Genomic DNA, 17150 nt, shown 5'->3' on the forward strand with positions numbered 1-17150 from the left:
TTGCTATGGTGACAGTGACCACCTAACACCTAGTACCTTTGCAATACTTAGCTTTTATACACAATTATGGAGGAAGGAGAAGAAGGTGTGGATTATACAGCAAGGAGAGCAGAGTCTGTTGATTCTGATGCAGTTTCTGGACTCATTGGGAGAGAAACTGAGGAGCTGTTTGGCCGTCTTGATGCAAATGCAGTCATGTATGTAAATAAAAAAAATACTTTATGATATTTATATATATAACTGATTGACATTAATATTGATGTCTTATTCTGTCAAAAAAGTTTGGACTAATTCTGATAATAAAATTTAATAAACTATTACATTTACATGTACTTCATATTTTCCATGTCAGAGAGAAGGCTAACTTAGCTATATCACTGGTGAACAAGACAGAGAAACTCCTTGCTTTTGCTGCTTTTTATGATCATCCCTCACTTACCAATGTAAAGCAATCTGAATGGGAGGAATGGCTACACTCAACATACAGCATACCTCAAGCTAATGTATGATTAGTCCTACCATTATGCACTGAATGAAATAAATGAATGTCTCTTCTTTTATAGCCTATGAATTCTCTCTTTTTGAAACTTTTTGTCGCACAAGGTGGCTACACACAAGGTGCACTTGCAGAACTACTGAAGTAAATTAAATATTAATGATTGATCTTAATCATGCACCCACTCTCTTTATGTAGGACAGTATTTGTTGCTGTTCCACTATTGCAGTATGTTTTCATATGCCCTACATCAAATACAGGTTGAAATAATCATTACTAGATTTGTACTGTAACTTTTTTCTAAACAAAGACTCCAAGCTACTCCTCCAGTTTACTCCATTGCAAACCCTAAAGGAGGAGAAGAAGGAGAAGGAAGAAGACAGGGAAGAAGAGAGAGAACCTGGTGTATATGTTACTCAAAGATACAAGCATTACCCAATGCTGCACATTAGGCCAGCTCAAGTTGAGGACAATGATGATCTCCTGCCAATAATACATCAATACTCACCTCAGCATTTGACTGAGATATATGGTATGATCCATAATGCCTTGCTAGCTTTTATATGATTTTACAATTATTGCTTTAATATCTCCCTCTCTTTTGTCTTGACAATTCTGTTCTATTTTGCAGGCGATTACTTTATTGCTGAATTAGTTGAATCTCAGGATAGTGATCACAAAACAATAGTTGCTGAAGTAAATGCTTATACATTAATGACAAATTTACAACTACAGTAACTGTTATGCAGAACATAAATACATTTATATGTATCAGAAAATGTGATAAAAATTTGGGGTGATTTCAGAGCCATTTTTTGGAAAAAACCATGGGCTATAGCCTTGGATATTTTTCAGATTTTTGACGTTTTCTTAAATTGAATTCGGAATCAGCTCAAACTTGCTGCACAGTATAAAGACATTAATATGTATCAGAAAATGTAATAAAAATTTGGGGTGATTTTGGAGCAAATTTTTGGAAAAACCATGGGCTATAGCCTTGGGTATTTTTCAGATTTTGGCATTTTTTAAAAAATGGCCGTAACTTGAAAAATTGAAGTCAGAATCAGCTCAAACTTTCTACACAGCATAAGGGCATCAATATGCATCAGAAAATGTAATAGAAATTTGGGGCAATTCCGGAGCCAATTTTTGGAAAAAACCATGGGCTATAGCCTTGGGTCTTTTTCAGATTTTTGGCATTTTTAAAAAATGGCTGTAACTTGAAAAATTGAAGTCGGAACCAGCTCAAACTTTCTACACAGCATAAGGGCATCAATATTTATCAGAAAATGTAATAAAAATTTGGGGCAATTCCGGAGCCAATTTTTGGAAAAAACCATGGGCTATAGCCTTGGGTCTTTTTCAGATTTTTGGCATTTTTAAAAAATGGCTGTAACTTGAAAAATTGAAGTCGGAACCAGCTCAAACTTTCTACACAGCATAAGGGCATCAATATTTATCAGAAAATGTAATAAAAATTTGGGGCAATTCCGGAGCCAATTTTTGGAAAAAACCATGGGCTATAGCCTTGGGTCTTTTTCAGATTTTTGGCATTTTTAAAAAATGGCTGTAACTTGAAAAATTGAAGTCGGAACCAGCTCAAACTTTCTACACAGCATAAGGGCATCAATATGTATCAGAAAATGTAATAAAAATTTGGGATGATTCCGGAGCCATTTTTTGAAAAAAACCGTGGGCTATAGCCTTGGGTAATTTTCCAAAATTGGCTAATTTTTAAAATGACCATTATTAAAGAATCAAATTCAGAATTACATGTACATGTAGCTCGGACAATCTCTACATTTAAATACATGTTATTATTATAATCCTCTCAATAGGTTGATGGTAGAGCTGTTGGATTCATCAGTGTCAGTACTGATGTTAATCTATCCCTTTTATGGGATCATTATCAACTGGAATCATTCCATGGACTGAGGAAACCTTCACCTGATGATGTCATCACAACAATAAATACACTAGGTAGAGCATAACTGTGATGCAAGCCCTCACCTCTTTATTACATCAACATGTACATGTACATGTTGATGTACATGTACATGTACATAATACATGTACATGTATTTTATTCTCTTTCTTTCTTATAGAGAGCCACAAGACATCAAGCAGTTCAATGCCCAGTAGCAAAACACCAACTACTACAGTACCGACTGAAAAAACGTACACACCACCACTGAATATCATTCCATGCATTACATGTATTTTCATTATTATTTTTTAGCTCAATGGTTAGTATTGGTGATGCTAAAAGTCCAACTCCAGCTAGCACAACAGGAACTACTGATGATAAAACAGATGGAACTGGTCACTGTAGGTAAGTACACTATTGAAAATGATATTAATTTATTTCTAATGTATAAAGTCTTGCTTCAGAAGCTGGATCTGTTATTGGTGCAACAAGAGAAGGACCTACTGAAGTATAATATTAATTATATACAGACTCATGAATTAAACTCCTTTCCTTTTCAGCAGTGTAAAGAGTACTATCTTTGTGGCCCTAGCAATACAGTATCAGTTCAATTATTCAGTATTAATGAGCTGTATGAAATGAGGTACATAATTATTATTTTCTTGACTATATTCATTATTAATTATTGTACAGATCCATTGATCTCTTACCTGCCGTATTTCAAGCATTTCCGGTAACTTAGATTAATAATTACATGTACTTATACATGTATCTCTCTCTTCTCTCCAGGACGTTGATTTCCTCTTGTTAACGCTCCCCTCTCATTTTCAGCACTTTCCTCTCCTCTCACACTTCACTGTATGCACACACAGAGTCTACATGTACTAACTGATTTGTTTCTTTTATAGCGTATAAGTCAAAGAGAAGGCAGCACTTTAAACCAAGAGTTATACATCTTACACAAATGCTCCCTATTACAGTAATAATAATAATAATAGTAATAATAATAATAATAATAATAATAATAATAATAATAATAATAATAATAATAATAATAATAATAATAATAATGCAATCAGTACATGCTGTTAAGTTGCTTCTAAATTTGGCCAAACACCATGGGCTATAGCCTATAGTATTTCATCAAAAATGACTCAGAGAGAGTTCTTATTACATTTTATAATCCATAATTGTTTGCATTAATTTTTGGTTCCTTCTCTCTCAGTTCTCTTCAAGTGAGGTCCCTCCAACCAGAGGACATGACTGGGATTGAGTCATTGATAGTATCACTAGCATCAGAAAAGAATGTACTACAGGACATCAGACACTTCATAACTGGGGAGAGGGACCCAATCGAGAAAGTAATAATAATTATAATAATAATAGCATCTTAATTATTGTTTTTATTTTCCCATAGAATGGTACACCCATACATGGCTATGTGGTTGAAATGCTTGAGCAAATTGTTGGAGTTGTTATATTAAGACAAGAAAAAGTGAGATACATAAACTATTCTATCCATAATTTTAATCCATAATTATTAGGATATCACATACTTAAGATCCCATTACAATATCGACGATTACATTTATTTCAGTCAGCACACGCCTAAAGAACACTTGCATCTTCACCATTTCTTATTGAATCCAATATTTGCTCCTCATGTTAAACACATACTCCAGGTAAGAGAAGAGAAAGAAAGGAAGAAAAGCAAACTGGAAAAGATCATCATTATGTACATGAACATTATAGGAATGCCTAAGACTATCAAACAGCAGTAATATCTATTACCCACTACCAGTTACTGCACCTCATTCTCTCACTCACTCACTAACACTGGCCCTTCAAGAAATGGTGCCAGTTAGATACAGGAGACAGGTTGAGTATCCTAAAGGGCTGGGATCTAATGCTCCTATTAGTGACATAGTACAAAAGGAGGAGAATCCTTTTGCTCTGTATCACACTAACAGAAAACTAAGTCTTGAGCCTAAGGTATTATTACTACCAGTATTCTGAAATAATACAGTATTTGTTATTGTTTTAGATACCAGTTAATACCAGGGTTGTATTCATTGGTGCATCTGATACTATACTGTCTTGTTTACAGGCAATGATATTCAGGTGAGGGAGAGCAAATATATTCTATAAAATGATGCTTTTAAAAATCTACATGTGTATATATAGTCCTCATTTAAAGTTTAATAATTTAATACTTGTATCAACTCACGGGATGTCTAAGAGCAATGGTGTACTTTCTGACAGGTAACATATCAGTCTAATAAAGCACATTAATTACTGTCAATGCCATGCACACAATGTGTAGCTGTTGCTTCCTTGATGACACTTTCAGTAGACTAGGACTGGAGACGTGGATTACAATAGTACCTGGGACATTACTTGAAATAGACAGACAGAGACAAACGATAAGAATAGGACTGTCTAACGGGGAGAGAGAAGAGAGTCTGATCCATTACGACTATCTTGTACTAGGAACTGGTACACAGTACTGCATTGAAGAGCCTCAAGTAATGGAAATAATTCTTATAAATTCATGTACGTGTAAAACTATGCATGTACATTTATGTAGGAGGGTAATGGTAATCATGAGGACATTGAAGGTATCATAACATTACAAGGGAATGATAATGACGAAGAAATAATGAAGAGGGTCAGAGATGATATAGGAACTGAAGGTTTGATGTACATGTACTACGCACAATACACGTACATGTAAATTGGCTATATATGACATACTGTACCTTTCTCTTTACACTAAAGGTTCGGCAGTGATATATGGCTATACAGTAGATGCACTATGTGTAATGAGGCATCTTATCAATGAGCTCCAGATACCAGGGAATAGAATAAAGTGGGTACAACCCAATCCTCCTCCTCCTCCTCCTCCTTTACTCAAAAACCAAACCGTGAGAGGAAAACTGAGCAATATAGTGCAAGCATTAGGTAAAGTAATGTTGAAAGTTGTTTATTGATTATTCTTTTGTTGTTGTTGTTTATTGTTGTTGTTTATAGGAGTCACCGTATATGAGGGTCCCTATAGTTTGGTGAGGTGCAATAGCAACGGAACTCAACTGACATCAATTGATGTAATCAATGAGGACTATGATGAGATTTTGAATATACCATGCAAGGTGCATTACTGCATTTATTAAAATTTATTTATTTTATTTGTTTGTTGTTTGTTTGTTTAGGTTATGTTTTGCATTGAAAACCAACAAGTTAACCTGGAAGCATTTCATGGTACAATAAAAATAATATACAATACAATATAGTCTTCTCTCTCTCTTCCCATTAGCTATTAACAATGCATGTGTAGTGTATGATGATAGACTAGTAATTGGTACAGCTAATAACACTAATGATAAGAAGATACTAGGAGCAGGACCCCTCACTAAATATTCACGTCTGTACAGGACCCAGTGGTAAATTTTTGAAAAAAAAGCATGGACTACAATAGCTCATGTTTTTTCTAAAAATCACATTTAGCTCTGTAATAATCCAAAATTTTTTTCTGATACATTTTTAAGGTCTCACAAGTTATACAATTCAAAAGAAGTAGGGGAGGAGCTAGCAAAAAACTTATTGGCAAAGCTAGACCCAATTCAATCTCCTGGAGACCAATCGGAGGAGGACACACCCACTCTACTGACCCCTGTCTTCAATAAACCTAAAGAGGTCTATGCTCTGTTGCCAGGTACGAAATCATTGACAAGCAAAAAAAAACATTTCTTCGATTGTCACGAAATCCGTGACAAGCAAAAAAAACATTTCTTCCATTGTCACGAAATTCGTGACAAGCAAAAAATCCATTTCTTCCATTGTCACGAAATCCGTGACAAGCAAAAAAACCATTTCTTCCATTGTCACGAAATCCGTGACAAGCAAAACACCATTTCTCTCTAGATAATTATCATTACCTATTCATTGATAAGCCAAGACTTCCAACTGACTTTATGACTACTTCATTATCAGAAAAGGTAACAGAATGCTTTATATTCCACTATACTCTTGTTATTATGGATTATGTTAGGGTCAGTATATATATACAGACACAGCGAATGGATACTTTGAATTATACATAAATGAATATCATAGAATTGGAACAATCACTGTCCTTAGCAAACAAGTAAGAGCTGCTAGTGAAAGAGATCCATTAACAAGGTTTGCTCTTTTTTCGTCGCAGCCTTTCGAAGTGTCAAATTATCGCTGTCTCTACAATCAACATGAGCAATATTTAAACAATCTGATGGCAAGATGGAAAAATAAACTCATTGATGACCTATTCTTGTAAGCTGATGTTAAAAATGATCATTAGTGCATGCATTGTGTGTGTGAATCTGTAGATATTTCAGAGAGCAATGGGTTTGTGCAATATTTCATGACAGATTTATTGATTTCCTTCAAGAAGTCACTGATATTGTATCACTGGTAAGAGTGTTATTATCCATTACAATAAAACATGTCCTCCCTCTCTCTCCAGGGTGAAGGATCATTTAAAGAGAAAGTTAAGGAAATCATTGATGATAACTCAGCTGTAAGAAAAGAGAGGAGAGAGATATGACTTTATTAATGACATAATTATTATTACCCACAGGTCTCTCTGGAAAATATTGAAGATAAACTAACAGCTGCTTTTGCTGGCTTTGATTTGAATCCTTCCCTCCAAAAAAGACTCCATCATTACTTATACTACAATTACAACCATCTACCAATGTTCGCACAACAAGACATGATGTAGTTACATATTAAAAAACATTACACACATTTACTATAATGAACATTACTAGTGAAGATTATTGTTAATTTCGATTAAGAGCAATAGAGTGTAAAATCAGGTATATTGTTATATCCACTGACGGTTGGTGAAGATCCTTTGCTACCTGGAGCAGATGCAGTAGCATTGTTTTGTAGTGTGGCTGTTGCAGCTGCCTCTGTTCTTTCCCTAATGTGCTTTATTTGATGGAGTCTGCCTAACCAGTTTGATGGGTAGTGGTCAGTAGTTGATTCACTTAGTAAGACTAGGGATGCTAACTATACATAGAAGAGGAAGAAAATGGAGCAGAAGAGAAAGGAACATTATTTTAATTAAAGCATGAGGTGTTTTATTATCACACACGTTGGCCAGTAATGCTTTCTGTCTCACTAAAACTGGTAGCCATTTATCTGAGACCAAAGAGGGCGAGCAATCAACAAAGCTCTCCAGCCCGTTCTTAACTAATAGATAAACCTTATTCATAGAGCAAGGCAATGGCTGTATAATAACTTCAGCATAATTAAACTGACCCTATTAAAATAACAATAAAAATAATGACTATTATTATAATCATAATAATTATTATTACCTTAATTAAACCAAATTCCAGCGAGTTTTTTGACTCATTATAAATGATGGTGACAAAGTCATTGCCGATATGTAGCTTCTTATTACTGCAACTAGCATTGCTTGGGAGGGTAGGGAGCAATGTAGCAACATGAAATATAACTATTGTCACATGATAATCACATGATCTGTTGATAATTACCAGCTGACCTTGAGTAATGTCATCCTCCCAAAAACAAGCATACTCCCCATCAATCCCACTAGTGTCCAGACCCCCTAGATAAATCAAACTAGGGGGGCATTCTTTAAGATTGATCATGCGTCCCAGACCCCTTAGGAACATCAAATAGCGGAGGGACCCAGAAGTATTGCACAATATCTCTTGCTCTGTTGTCTAATTGGACAGAGGATCAAATCTCACAACAATCCCCCACACTAATAACTGACCTGTTCTTTCCCGACATAAACCACACCTATCTTATGAGTATTATAAGGTGGAATGTGATCAAGAACCTTGAGGGCTCTCTCTATGCTTTCGGTAGCAGGAAGCAAAAGAGGTGTGTCTTTGGGCGGGGCAGGTTGGGAGAGTCCCAAAGATGAGGAGTGATAGAGTTGTAAGAATATAAAGGAAGGATTATTGAATACGTCAGCAGACATGTCTTCTCTCGTCCTCCCTGACGTGGGAGGAGTTTGAGAGAACATGACTCGTCTGTGTGTCCGTGGGACTGAGGAAAGAGGGGTGTGGTCATTGTCCTTTGGGCTCGAGGAGGGTAAACCTTTGGAAGGGGAGGAGTGGGTTGAGAGGACAGCCTCTTCTGTTTGAATGTCCGCATTTTTAAAAACGTCTTCATTATGATGAGTCTCCTCTTTGATGTTACTTGACATTAACAAAGGAGCCTCTGGATCTTCTTCTTCTCCTCCTCTCTCTTCTCGACTGTTGCTCTCAATGCTGCTGCTGTTACTAGTGCTGCTACCAGAACTACAGGTATATACATCTAAAGAGAAAGACAGTGTGAGAAAGATAAAATACAAACGTCTTCTTACCTTCATGGGATGGTTGGCTAAGAGAAGAAGCTGCAATCAATTCAAGCTACAAGTATAAAAATAACAATAAATGAATAAATAAATAAACAATGTTTCACCTGTTCAGGATCAGAGAGTGGATTGCTAACAAGTGAAGGAGAGAGTCCCAATAAATGTCCTTCATCATAAGAGAATAGAGGAGGTAGAGACTCCATTGGAACACTCAAACTGTAAGATCTACTACCAGAAACTAATGGAGTTTCGGTCGCACCACTCTCACTCCAGGAGTAAGAGGAGGGCTGACGCAGTGTGATCCCTGATTCAGTTTTAACATCATGAGACTGATCTTGTGATTCAGCATTAGTATCAGTGTTGGTACCATGTGCCTGGCAATTACGTGATCGAGTGTTAGCATCATCATCATCATCAACGTTAGATATAGTTATTATTGATTGATCATGTGACTCATTGCCACTCCCTCCATCATCAACCAACTGGTGATCACCTGATTGATCATGTGACTGATCACCACCCTGATCATCTGATTGATCATGTGACTGATCACCACGATGATCACCTGATTGATCATGTGACTGATCACCTGATTGATCATGTGACTGATCACCACGCTGATCACCTGATTGATCATGTGACTGATCACCACACTGATCATGTGATTGATCACTTGACTCATCATGTGGTTGGTTGATTGTAGAATGAAAAGGTTCTTGTATTATTACCTCTTCTCCCTCCTCCTCTTCCTCATTATCAATAGTTAGTATACCCCACTCGCTTTCCTCTCCCTCCTCCTCTTCCTCCTCTAATATAACATCTTTATTTAATCCTAAAAGCGACCAATCATATTCAGTAGCTGAAGGCTGAGGCGTGGCCAATATATCCATTTTATTTTGTATTCTCATTAGCCACGAGACATTTCCTGTTGGACGTCGGATCTTAATCTCCGCCCACCCTCTGCACCAACAGGAGCATAAAGTGGTAGGAGGTGCTGCCTCTTCTAATGACGGATCATGTGACAGAGAGGGGGCTGGGTCGTATGACTCATTACTGGCCAATAGGATGTCAGGGTCTGGTTTTAATGATCGTCTTATAGTCTGACACCTCTGACAGACTCCTGGCGCTCCTCCTCCACTTCCGCTTGCCGTTATGGTAACCAGAGCATTGCCTAGCAACCAGGTTTTACTAGGACCAAGTCCAACTAAAAAATCAGCAGCAGGAGATCTGAGAGAGAGAGAGAGAGAATTATAAAAACAGCAAGTGATTTCAATAATATGTGGAGTCAAATTTTGCTTAAATGTTTCTAAAATATCAAATTTACATCCTACAACAGGATGCATTGATAATATTCACCTAAAAGGTTGCGTTGATATGTTTGAGTACGAATAACGAGACATCATGTCAACGCACACATCAACCATATCAATCAACTGAGAATTGACCACACCCACTTCTCCACCCCTCTGACCACCACCACCGACCGAAGATGAAGACAAATTCTGTAAAAAAATTAATAAAAATAGGTGTGGCTTGAAAGGATACTGACGTGAGACGTAATGAGAGTAAAACTGAGGGAACGCTTCCTACTGGTTGAGTCAGTGCCGATATTGGCAGGAGGTGAGGTATTGGGATAATTAAATAATAACGGATCCTTACTGACTGACAATAAGTAAGATAAAGACTGGATGAAAAGAGACATAAAGAAATACATTATCAGTGTGACATTATCAGATTAAGAATACATTACTTTATTAATAAATTTAGCTACAGCTGGTCTGTACTGTATACGGCACCTTATGAACCACATGGAGACAACGTGATGAGCTAGTGCAGTGACATACCCATTATATCTGTAATGGAGGGAGAGAGGAAGAGGTAAAAATAAAGAGGAGAGTGAAGGAATGACAGGTGCATAATAAGTTACTTTGAAGGGTCAGTATAAGGTATGGCGATACCAAACACTCCTAGGTACTGTTTCTCAACGAAGCCTCCAAACAAAACCGGAAAACCAATAATACTCATTAGTAACTCAAGAACTGGTATTGCCATTGTGGGCGTGGCTGAAACTTGACCTATCCTATGAAGTACCTTAGGCAATAACCTAGAGTATATAGAAATATACTAATAATATGTGGAGTAATATACTAGAATGTACACCTTGTCATAGTTGGTTGCATCTCAAGTGTAGCAATAGTCAATGCTCTAATGCAGAGTAGAGATGAGGAACTGACCACACCCTTTTCCAAACAACATATTAAAGAATTCTATGAGTAGAAAAAAAAGATCAAAAAATCCCAGCAAATTTTGGCAAAATAACCACACCCAAGACCACACCTACCTGTGCCATCCTATCAAGATGCGATCCGTAAGTACATAAAGAGGACAGGACTGGGTAAAGGTATCCTATTAGCTCTTCCTCTGCTGGGTGCCTCGTTGGAACGTTCTTTAATCTTTCCTGTACCCATTTTAAATGATTATCAGCCTAACTTTAATTAATTAATTAATAACGGGACCACACCCACTAACAATATGGCAGACGTGACGACAGAGTACACTGAGGTTAGGCAGTGAAGATACTGTTAGTTTCCTATCCTGAAGTACGTTATTCAGACCCACTAGTACCTCAACTAGAACCGCCCACTCTCTCTCCTATAAACCATGCCCAATAATAAACCACACCTACCAATAAGGACTCACTTTGGCGAGGCAGCTGAGAATGGCTGAGAATATCTTGCCACAGTTTAGTAATACTTCATTACCAGTTGATGAGGAGAACTCTTGTTCTCCATCCTCTCTTGTCACAGCAGATCTAGATCTACATGTAGTAAGAAAAATATAATGAAGCATAAGCTTCAAACCAGAGTTTCTTACAAAGCATATGCTAAGTGAAGCACAATAATTATAAAGAAAATTGGCACTTGGAGCAACTTTAAAAATTTGTAATAAATCCAAACTTGATCAGAATCAGTTCAAACTTTCTACGCAACATAAAAAACATGTATATGCATCAGAAAAAAATATAAAAATGAGGAATTCTCTCCTTGACATTTTTGGAAAAATTTGGCCTGAGACCCTGTACTATAGTACAGGGACTTTGGCCAAATTTCACCAAAAATGGCAAGGAGAGAATTCTTCATTTTTATATATTTTTTTGATGCATATACATGTTGTTATGTTGCGTAGAAACTTTGAGCTCATTCCGATCAAGTTTGGATTTTTTATGAATTTTTAAAGTTGCTCCAAAATTGGGCCAATCAATACTCAAGTACTATAGTAAAGGAGAAAGTGTTTTGGAATCTACTAAGCACTATGCCAAATCCTCTGAGTTAAAATTAAGGACACCTTCAAAATAATGAGTAAATTTGTAAACCAATATTTGAATTATACAATATTATAAAATCTGTGATACCATTGGTGTCAGTTACAACCTGATCATAAGACTTACTTTTCACACGCATAAAAAGGACTGTAGACCATATCTTGACCCTCGTCATTGAGATATCCAATCCATCCTTCTTCGCTTGCCCTCAAACTCAGCAAACAATTAAATATCTACATTTTTGAATAAAGAGGAGTTGCCAAGGTGCCATGGCCACACTCCCAGCTAAGAATAGATACCTTTATCCTCATGACGCAGGTGGCAGGTACAAAACACTCCTCCTCTATCTGCTGCTGGAGGTAATTCACTAACAAATGGAATATTTGTGCAGCAACGTCTGATGTACAATTTAGCTTGGTCTAAAAATTATCAAAATAAATATATACATGTGTACAGTGAGTTTTTGATGACATGGACTTACCTTAAAAAGAGGCGTTAGCCCAAACACAGCTGCTTTAGAACCAGGTAGCATGTGCTCCTCCCCCTTCATAAAATTAATAATAAAATAAATAAATAATAAAATTATACTAACTCTTTTGGCAACCAGTTGCAATCCTTTCTGAAAAACCTAAAAGAATTGCTAATCATACCGGCATAATCACACGACTTACTGTATTAATTATACCAATGATGGGCGGAGCCCACTGAGGGGTGGAGTCTGATAAAATTGACACTAATAGCTGAACTGCACGACAGCAGACATCTTCATCATTGCTATCAGCTACTGGTAATAACAATGGTAATACCACACCTTCTAACAGCTCTGCCTATGAATGACACAATTATTACATCATAATTGTAATGTATTATAACTGAAATGTAATTGGAATCATTTTGACGAAACACCCTGTACTGTAGTACATAGTTTTTGTACTAATTCTTGAGCATTATAAATCATATTACCTCGTAGCATAGAAGATATGATGAGGTAATAACTTGTAATTCTTCCAGTGCTTCTAGTCGAATAGCTGTTACTGTTTCCGTTGTATAAAATCTGTTCATAATAGTATTTAGCGAGTCTATCCAATCAGCCCCGCCCACATCAAGGGAATTAACCTGGTGACTGAGTAGCTTAATAACTAGTGATAACTAGAAACACAAATAATAATAATAATAATAATAATAATAATAATAATAATAAAAGCCGCACTCCTAACCTGATGTAAGGGAACTGCTTTATTAACGACAGCATAAAATTTATCAGAGTCCATCGCTGGATTGTGGGGATGATCAGAATGAGAATTCGAAACAAATGAAAAAATATCATAAACGACCTACAATAAAAAGAAACAAAAATATTACTGAGTACATATACTCGTATATAAAACAGGTTTTATATTAACCTGTACTAGTACATTGTTCTCTCCGTCTGCTCTAGTGTGATCCAGCTGGACCAAGTGTGCCTGAATATGATCCAACATGTAATAAACACAGTCCCACTCTGTACTGTGGAATAATGATGAATAAGTACGAACTAATCTTAATAAAGAGAGGGCTATTTCGTATATAACTATTGTATGAGGACATCTTGAAGCCTTATGAAAAAAAGATAGAGAGAGAGAGAGAGAGAGAGAGAGAGAGAGAGAGAGAGAGAGAGAGAGAGAGAGAGAGAGAGAGAGAGAGAGAGAGAGAGAGAGAGAGAGAGAATAAAATTAGGAGGCAGTTGTATGTGACTTGTGTCCTCTTACTTCTTTCATCGAGGGTAGCACGGAACCAAAAGACACTTTGAGTGTTTCTACTTTTCTTGATCCCCACAGACTCATGCTGATATAAAATACAGCACCTCTCAATATTAGTGGATAACTCCAATTAGTTCTAATGATAACATCAATCAATAATAATGATGCAAGCATCACTCATTCACTTGCCTGTCTTGTAAAATGGAACAGAGACAAAAAATTGCCGCGTGCCCCAAATGTGTTCCTAGTAATCTTAAAATTATCTGATAAAGAGAGAGAGAGAATTGATAAATTTAACATAATTATCATAAACCTCTAAGCTTTGCTTCCGTAGTGATGTGACATTGAGTGTATTACATAATGTAATCACGACATCTTTTAGCGAAGAAGAAGGCAGAGAACTGTAACATATCACAGAATTAATTACCTCAAGGCTTAACTGTTGATTAATAACAGACCACACCTACAAATAGACTCCGCCTACCTCATTTACAGGGAGGCTCTTTGAGCTTGTTATAAGCTGACAGCATTCACTGAGAAAGAGGGGGAGAGAGAGAGAGGGGGGAGAGAGAGAGAGGGGGGGAGAGAGAGAGAGAGGGGGGGAGAGGTGAGTGTGTATAGGTCTGTCATAGACTTACTTGATCATTTTCACTAGGTCCTCCTCTTCAACGTAAGTCGAATTACATTTTATCAAATTTACCAAAAAAGTTAAACACTCGATTGACCTAAACCAAGAAAAACAAAGAAGAGAGGAACTAAACTCTTTGCGCGTATACAGTAAAATTAAAACATAGAGGCAATATCAATTAATGAGTTATAGCAAGAGTACATAATTTACAGAGAGTGTCTAACTGCACTATAGTAGCTGAAACATGACCGCGTAGAACTAAGTCACGTGAGACCAGATGCGTGGGTGTACTTACTAAAAACACGTATAGAAGTTAACATAAAAAACAGTGGAGAAAACTTGAAGAAGCTTTAGACATCATATTAGTACACTTTATAATCCTGCTGAAGTCTGATATGCAGTACTGCTATAGCAGAGGCACCAAAACGCTAGTAAACCTTGTTGAGCAAACTTGGCAGCCATTTTTTCCTACTCAGCCACACCCAGTATGCAGGAATGCCCAAAGATGTACAAGAAAAGGCTACGCGGTGATGTTTCAGCTATTATAGTATGGTTAGACACTCTCTGTAGATTATGTACTCTTGGTTATAAAAATACAAATCTTACATGCATATAATGGCTAATGCTTTATTTTTGATTAATTTTAACATTCAAAAATGTGACTGACACACACCATTCAGTTAGTACCTGTTGTGTCTTACAGCAGTTGAGAGTGAAGCAGACATAAATAGACCTTAATTAATAACAATAAATAAATAAATAATTAATTAATTAAATATTTACCTATCTCTTGCTCAATATATTCAATGTTCTTTCCGCTGTCGGTTAAAGTACGGATCACATCAAAACTAATAAATATATAATTATTGTACATAAACCTCTCCTTCTCCTCCTCACCATAACTCAAAGTCTTCCTCCACATTATGGAGCTGGATCACTCTAAAGAAATGAGCTCTTAAAATACCTAGTTCCTCGCATTGTCCAGCAACCAGACACTGTAGAAAACCCAATACAGTGTGTCGCACTTCCAGTTGGTTTTCGGCCTCTAAGAGATCCTTTACTAATAGCCAGGCAGCCTGGACCCCATACTATTAAAAAATTGTGAAATGGGTTTGATTGGTAGGCGTGGTTTACGTGTTCTAGTCTTTTAGTGGCAACAATTTCGCTGAAGTCTTTTATTGCTCTAATTCGTATAAGGAGAGGAGTTTCAGGCCCTAGCTCCTATAAATAAAAATAGCAATAAAGCAATTGAATGGTTTCCCCACCCTCAGTATGTCTTCAGTGAGAAAGGAGACTTGTTCTGGTTTACTAGTTTCCTCAATCCTTGATGAGGTCCCACGGCCTCCAAGATTCTGCAACAAGGAGCCAATCCTTTGCCTGAGGCTACTACCTTGGCCCTGTCCTTCTTGCATACTCTAAACGAGAGAGAAAGGAATAAAAAGAAACACTACACACACCTCACCTCAGCTAGCTAGCTAGCTCGAGTTTAAGTCACGTGAGAGCATGTGAGACTATCACGTGAGCTAAAATGACGTCATCGCATTAGATGTTTGGGCGTGGTCATAATCACGTGATAACTGTACACGTGCTGCATAATCACTGTACATGTATTTTCTATTGTAAACAAAAACACAGTCAGTGCATGTCATACTCACGCATCCGGTCTGTATGGGGAAAGTCTAGTACTACCTGACCTCCTGCAGTACTGCCATCTCTCTCTACTTGTATAAAGTAAACTCGATCCTTTTCTCACCTTTAGAGTAGCACATGCTCTTTTAGTACCTCGTTATAGGCTCTGATAGAAGCACAGGAAGGAGTCTGAAGGCAATATGGCTGATGTAAAGGCTTATGCAAGGCTGGAATGGAGAGAGTTTGAATATCTAATGACCAAGAGAAGGATAGCAATTGGGAGGGACAGCAAAATAGGCCATGTTGATGTGAATATGGGCACGACTAGATTCATCTCTCGTAAACACCTTGAGATATCGCTCGATGGCTCAAGGTTTTATCTTCTCTGTCGCGGGAAGAACGGGATCTTTGTCAATGATGTCTTTCAGAGACGAGAGGCAAAGAGACTAATGTTACCTTCACCGTAGGTTTTACTAATTATAAGTGGGTGTGGCTTTGGTTTTATTGTATTTTCGGATCAATAATATTACAGCGATGATATGTGATGCAATGTTTAACCACGCCTTCTCGTGAATGAATTTTAAAAGTAATAATGATTATTTTGCTCTATTTCTTTCCTCTAGGTGTATTATTCGTTTTCCTTCCACAACAATCAAATTAGTATTCTCATCTCTTCTAGAAGAGAATGGCTACCATGGTGATGTTAGGCCCTCCAGTCCCCTCCCACCTTCGTCAGCTTTCCAGTCTCCCTACGTGACCCCGTTACCCTCTCCCACTGGCACGATAAGGTGGGTGTGGTTTAGGTTGGGCTTTAATAAGAAAATGAAGGGACTTTCCCTTCAAGGGTAATTCCCTTTGTTATAATAATTATTGTGATGTACTGATCCTTATCAATTTCCCTCTTTTTTGTAATGCTTCTCTCTCTCTCTCTCTCTCTCTCTCTCTCTCTCTCTCTCTCTCTCTCTCTCTCTCTCTCTCTCTCTCTCTCTCTCTCTCTCTCCCCCCCCCTCTCTATCTCTCTCTATCTATCTTTTCT

At 37.1% G+C, this 17150-nt stretch overlaps 3 protein-coding genes across 5 annotated transcripts in view; 2 read left to right on the forward strand and 1 right to left on the reverse strand.

Annotated features, from left to right (window-relative positions):
- Positions 1-5: 5 nt before the first annotated feature.
- LOC100640524 (cilia- and flagella-associated protein 61-like) lies at positions 6-7279 on the forward strand. 2 transcript variants are annotated; one of them, XM_019997833.1, is made up of 33 exons: positions 6-197; positions 353-503; positions 564-640; positions 695-756; positions 807-1028; positions 1128-1192; positions 2335-2476; positions 2602-2674; positions 2736-2828; positions 2877-2931; positions 2984-3066; positions 3117-3156; positions 3213-3281; positions 3332-3402; positions 3649-3784; positions 3841-3918; positions 3968-4105; positions 4176-4415; positions 4468-4544; positions 4608-4685; positions 4747-4948; positions 5011-5116; positions 5202-5384; positions 5454-5572; positions 5633-5681; positions 5737-5863; positions 5969-6135; positions 6345-6418; positions 6472-6567; positions 6625-6728; positions 6785-6869; positions 6922-6975; positions 7036-7279. In XM_019997833.1, the coding sequence occupies exons 1-33, from the start codon at positions 67-69 to the stop codon at positions 7177-7179; spliced, it is 3591 nt and encodes a 1196-aa protein (XP_019853392.1). In that variant the 5' UTR covers positions 6-66; the 3' UTR covers positions 7180-7279. The 2 variants fall into 2 exon arrangements, with proteins under 2 accessions (XP_019853392.1, XP_019853398.1); XM_019997839.1 differs by having other exon boundaries at positions 2987-3066.
- Positions 7137-15962, reverse strand: LOC100640651 (tuberin-like). Of its 2 annotated transcripts, XM_019997813.1 has the most exons (34): positions 15948-15962; positions 15751-15898; positions 15620-15706; positions 15383-15573; positions 15269-15333; positions 15173-15218; positions 14496-14582; positions 14342-14390; positions 14171-14296; positions 14047-14120; positions 13867-13993; positions 13522-13713; positions 13336-13452; positions 13082-13267; positions 12790-12945; positions 12711-12746; positions 12600-12662; positions 12418-12537; positions 12245-12351; positions 11497-11614; positions 11326-11448; positions 11138-11281; positions 10957-11063; positions 10724-10900; positions 10547-10649; positions 10346-10480; positions 10153-10298; positions 8904-10023; positions 8806-8851; positions 8209-8756; positions 7972-8155; positions 7784-7923; positions 7558-7725; positions 7137-7472 (listed from the first exon to the last, which is right to left on the reverse strand). In XM_019997813.1, the coding sequence occupies exons 2-34, from the start codon at positions 15895-15897 to the stop codon at positions 7251-7253; spliced, it is 5457 nt and encodes a 1818-aa protein (XP_019853372.1). In that variant the 5' UTR covers position 15898; positions 15948-15962; the 3' UTR covers positions 7137-7250. The 2 variants fall into 2 exon arrangements, with proteins under 2 accessions (XP_019853372.1, XP_019853376.1); XM_019997817.1 differs by lacking the exons at positions 14496-14582; positions 15173-15218; positions 15269-15333; ... (2 more) ...; positions 15751-15898; positions 15948-15962 and having other exon boundaries at positions 14171-14258.
- A 129-nt stretch (positions 15963-16091) lies between these two features.
- Positions 16092-17150, forward strand: part of LOC100640779 (forkhead box protein K2-like) — a 3372-nt gene continuing 2313 nt past the window's right edge. The window contains exons 1-3 of the mRNA XM_019996328.1: positions 16092-16216; positions 16265-16577; positions 16738-16959. Of these exons, the coding sequence (XP_019851887.1) occupies positions 16315-16577; positions 16738-16959 (485 nt within the window). The 5' untranslated portion in view covers positions 16092-16216; positions 16265-16314. The remainder of the gene's footprint in view (positions 16217-16264; positions 16578-16737; positions 16960-17150) is intronic.

Source organism: Amphimedon queenslandica, unplaced genomic scaffold (assembly GCF_000090795.2).
Source record: "Amphimedon queenslandica unplaced genomic scaffold, v1.1 AMPQUscaffold_13519, whole genome shotgun sequence".
Taxonomy (NCBI): domain Eukaryota; kingdom Metazoa; phylum Porifera; class Demospongiae; order Haplosclerida; family Niphatidae; genus Amphimedon; species Amphimedon queenslandica.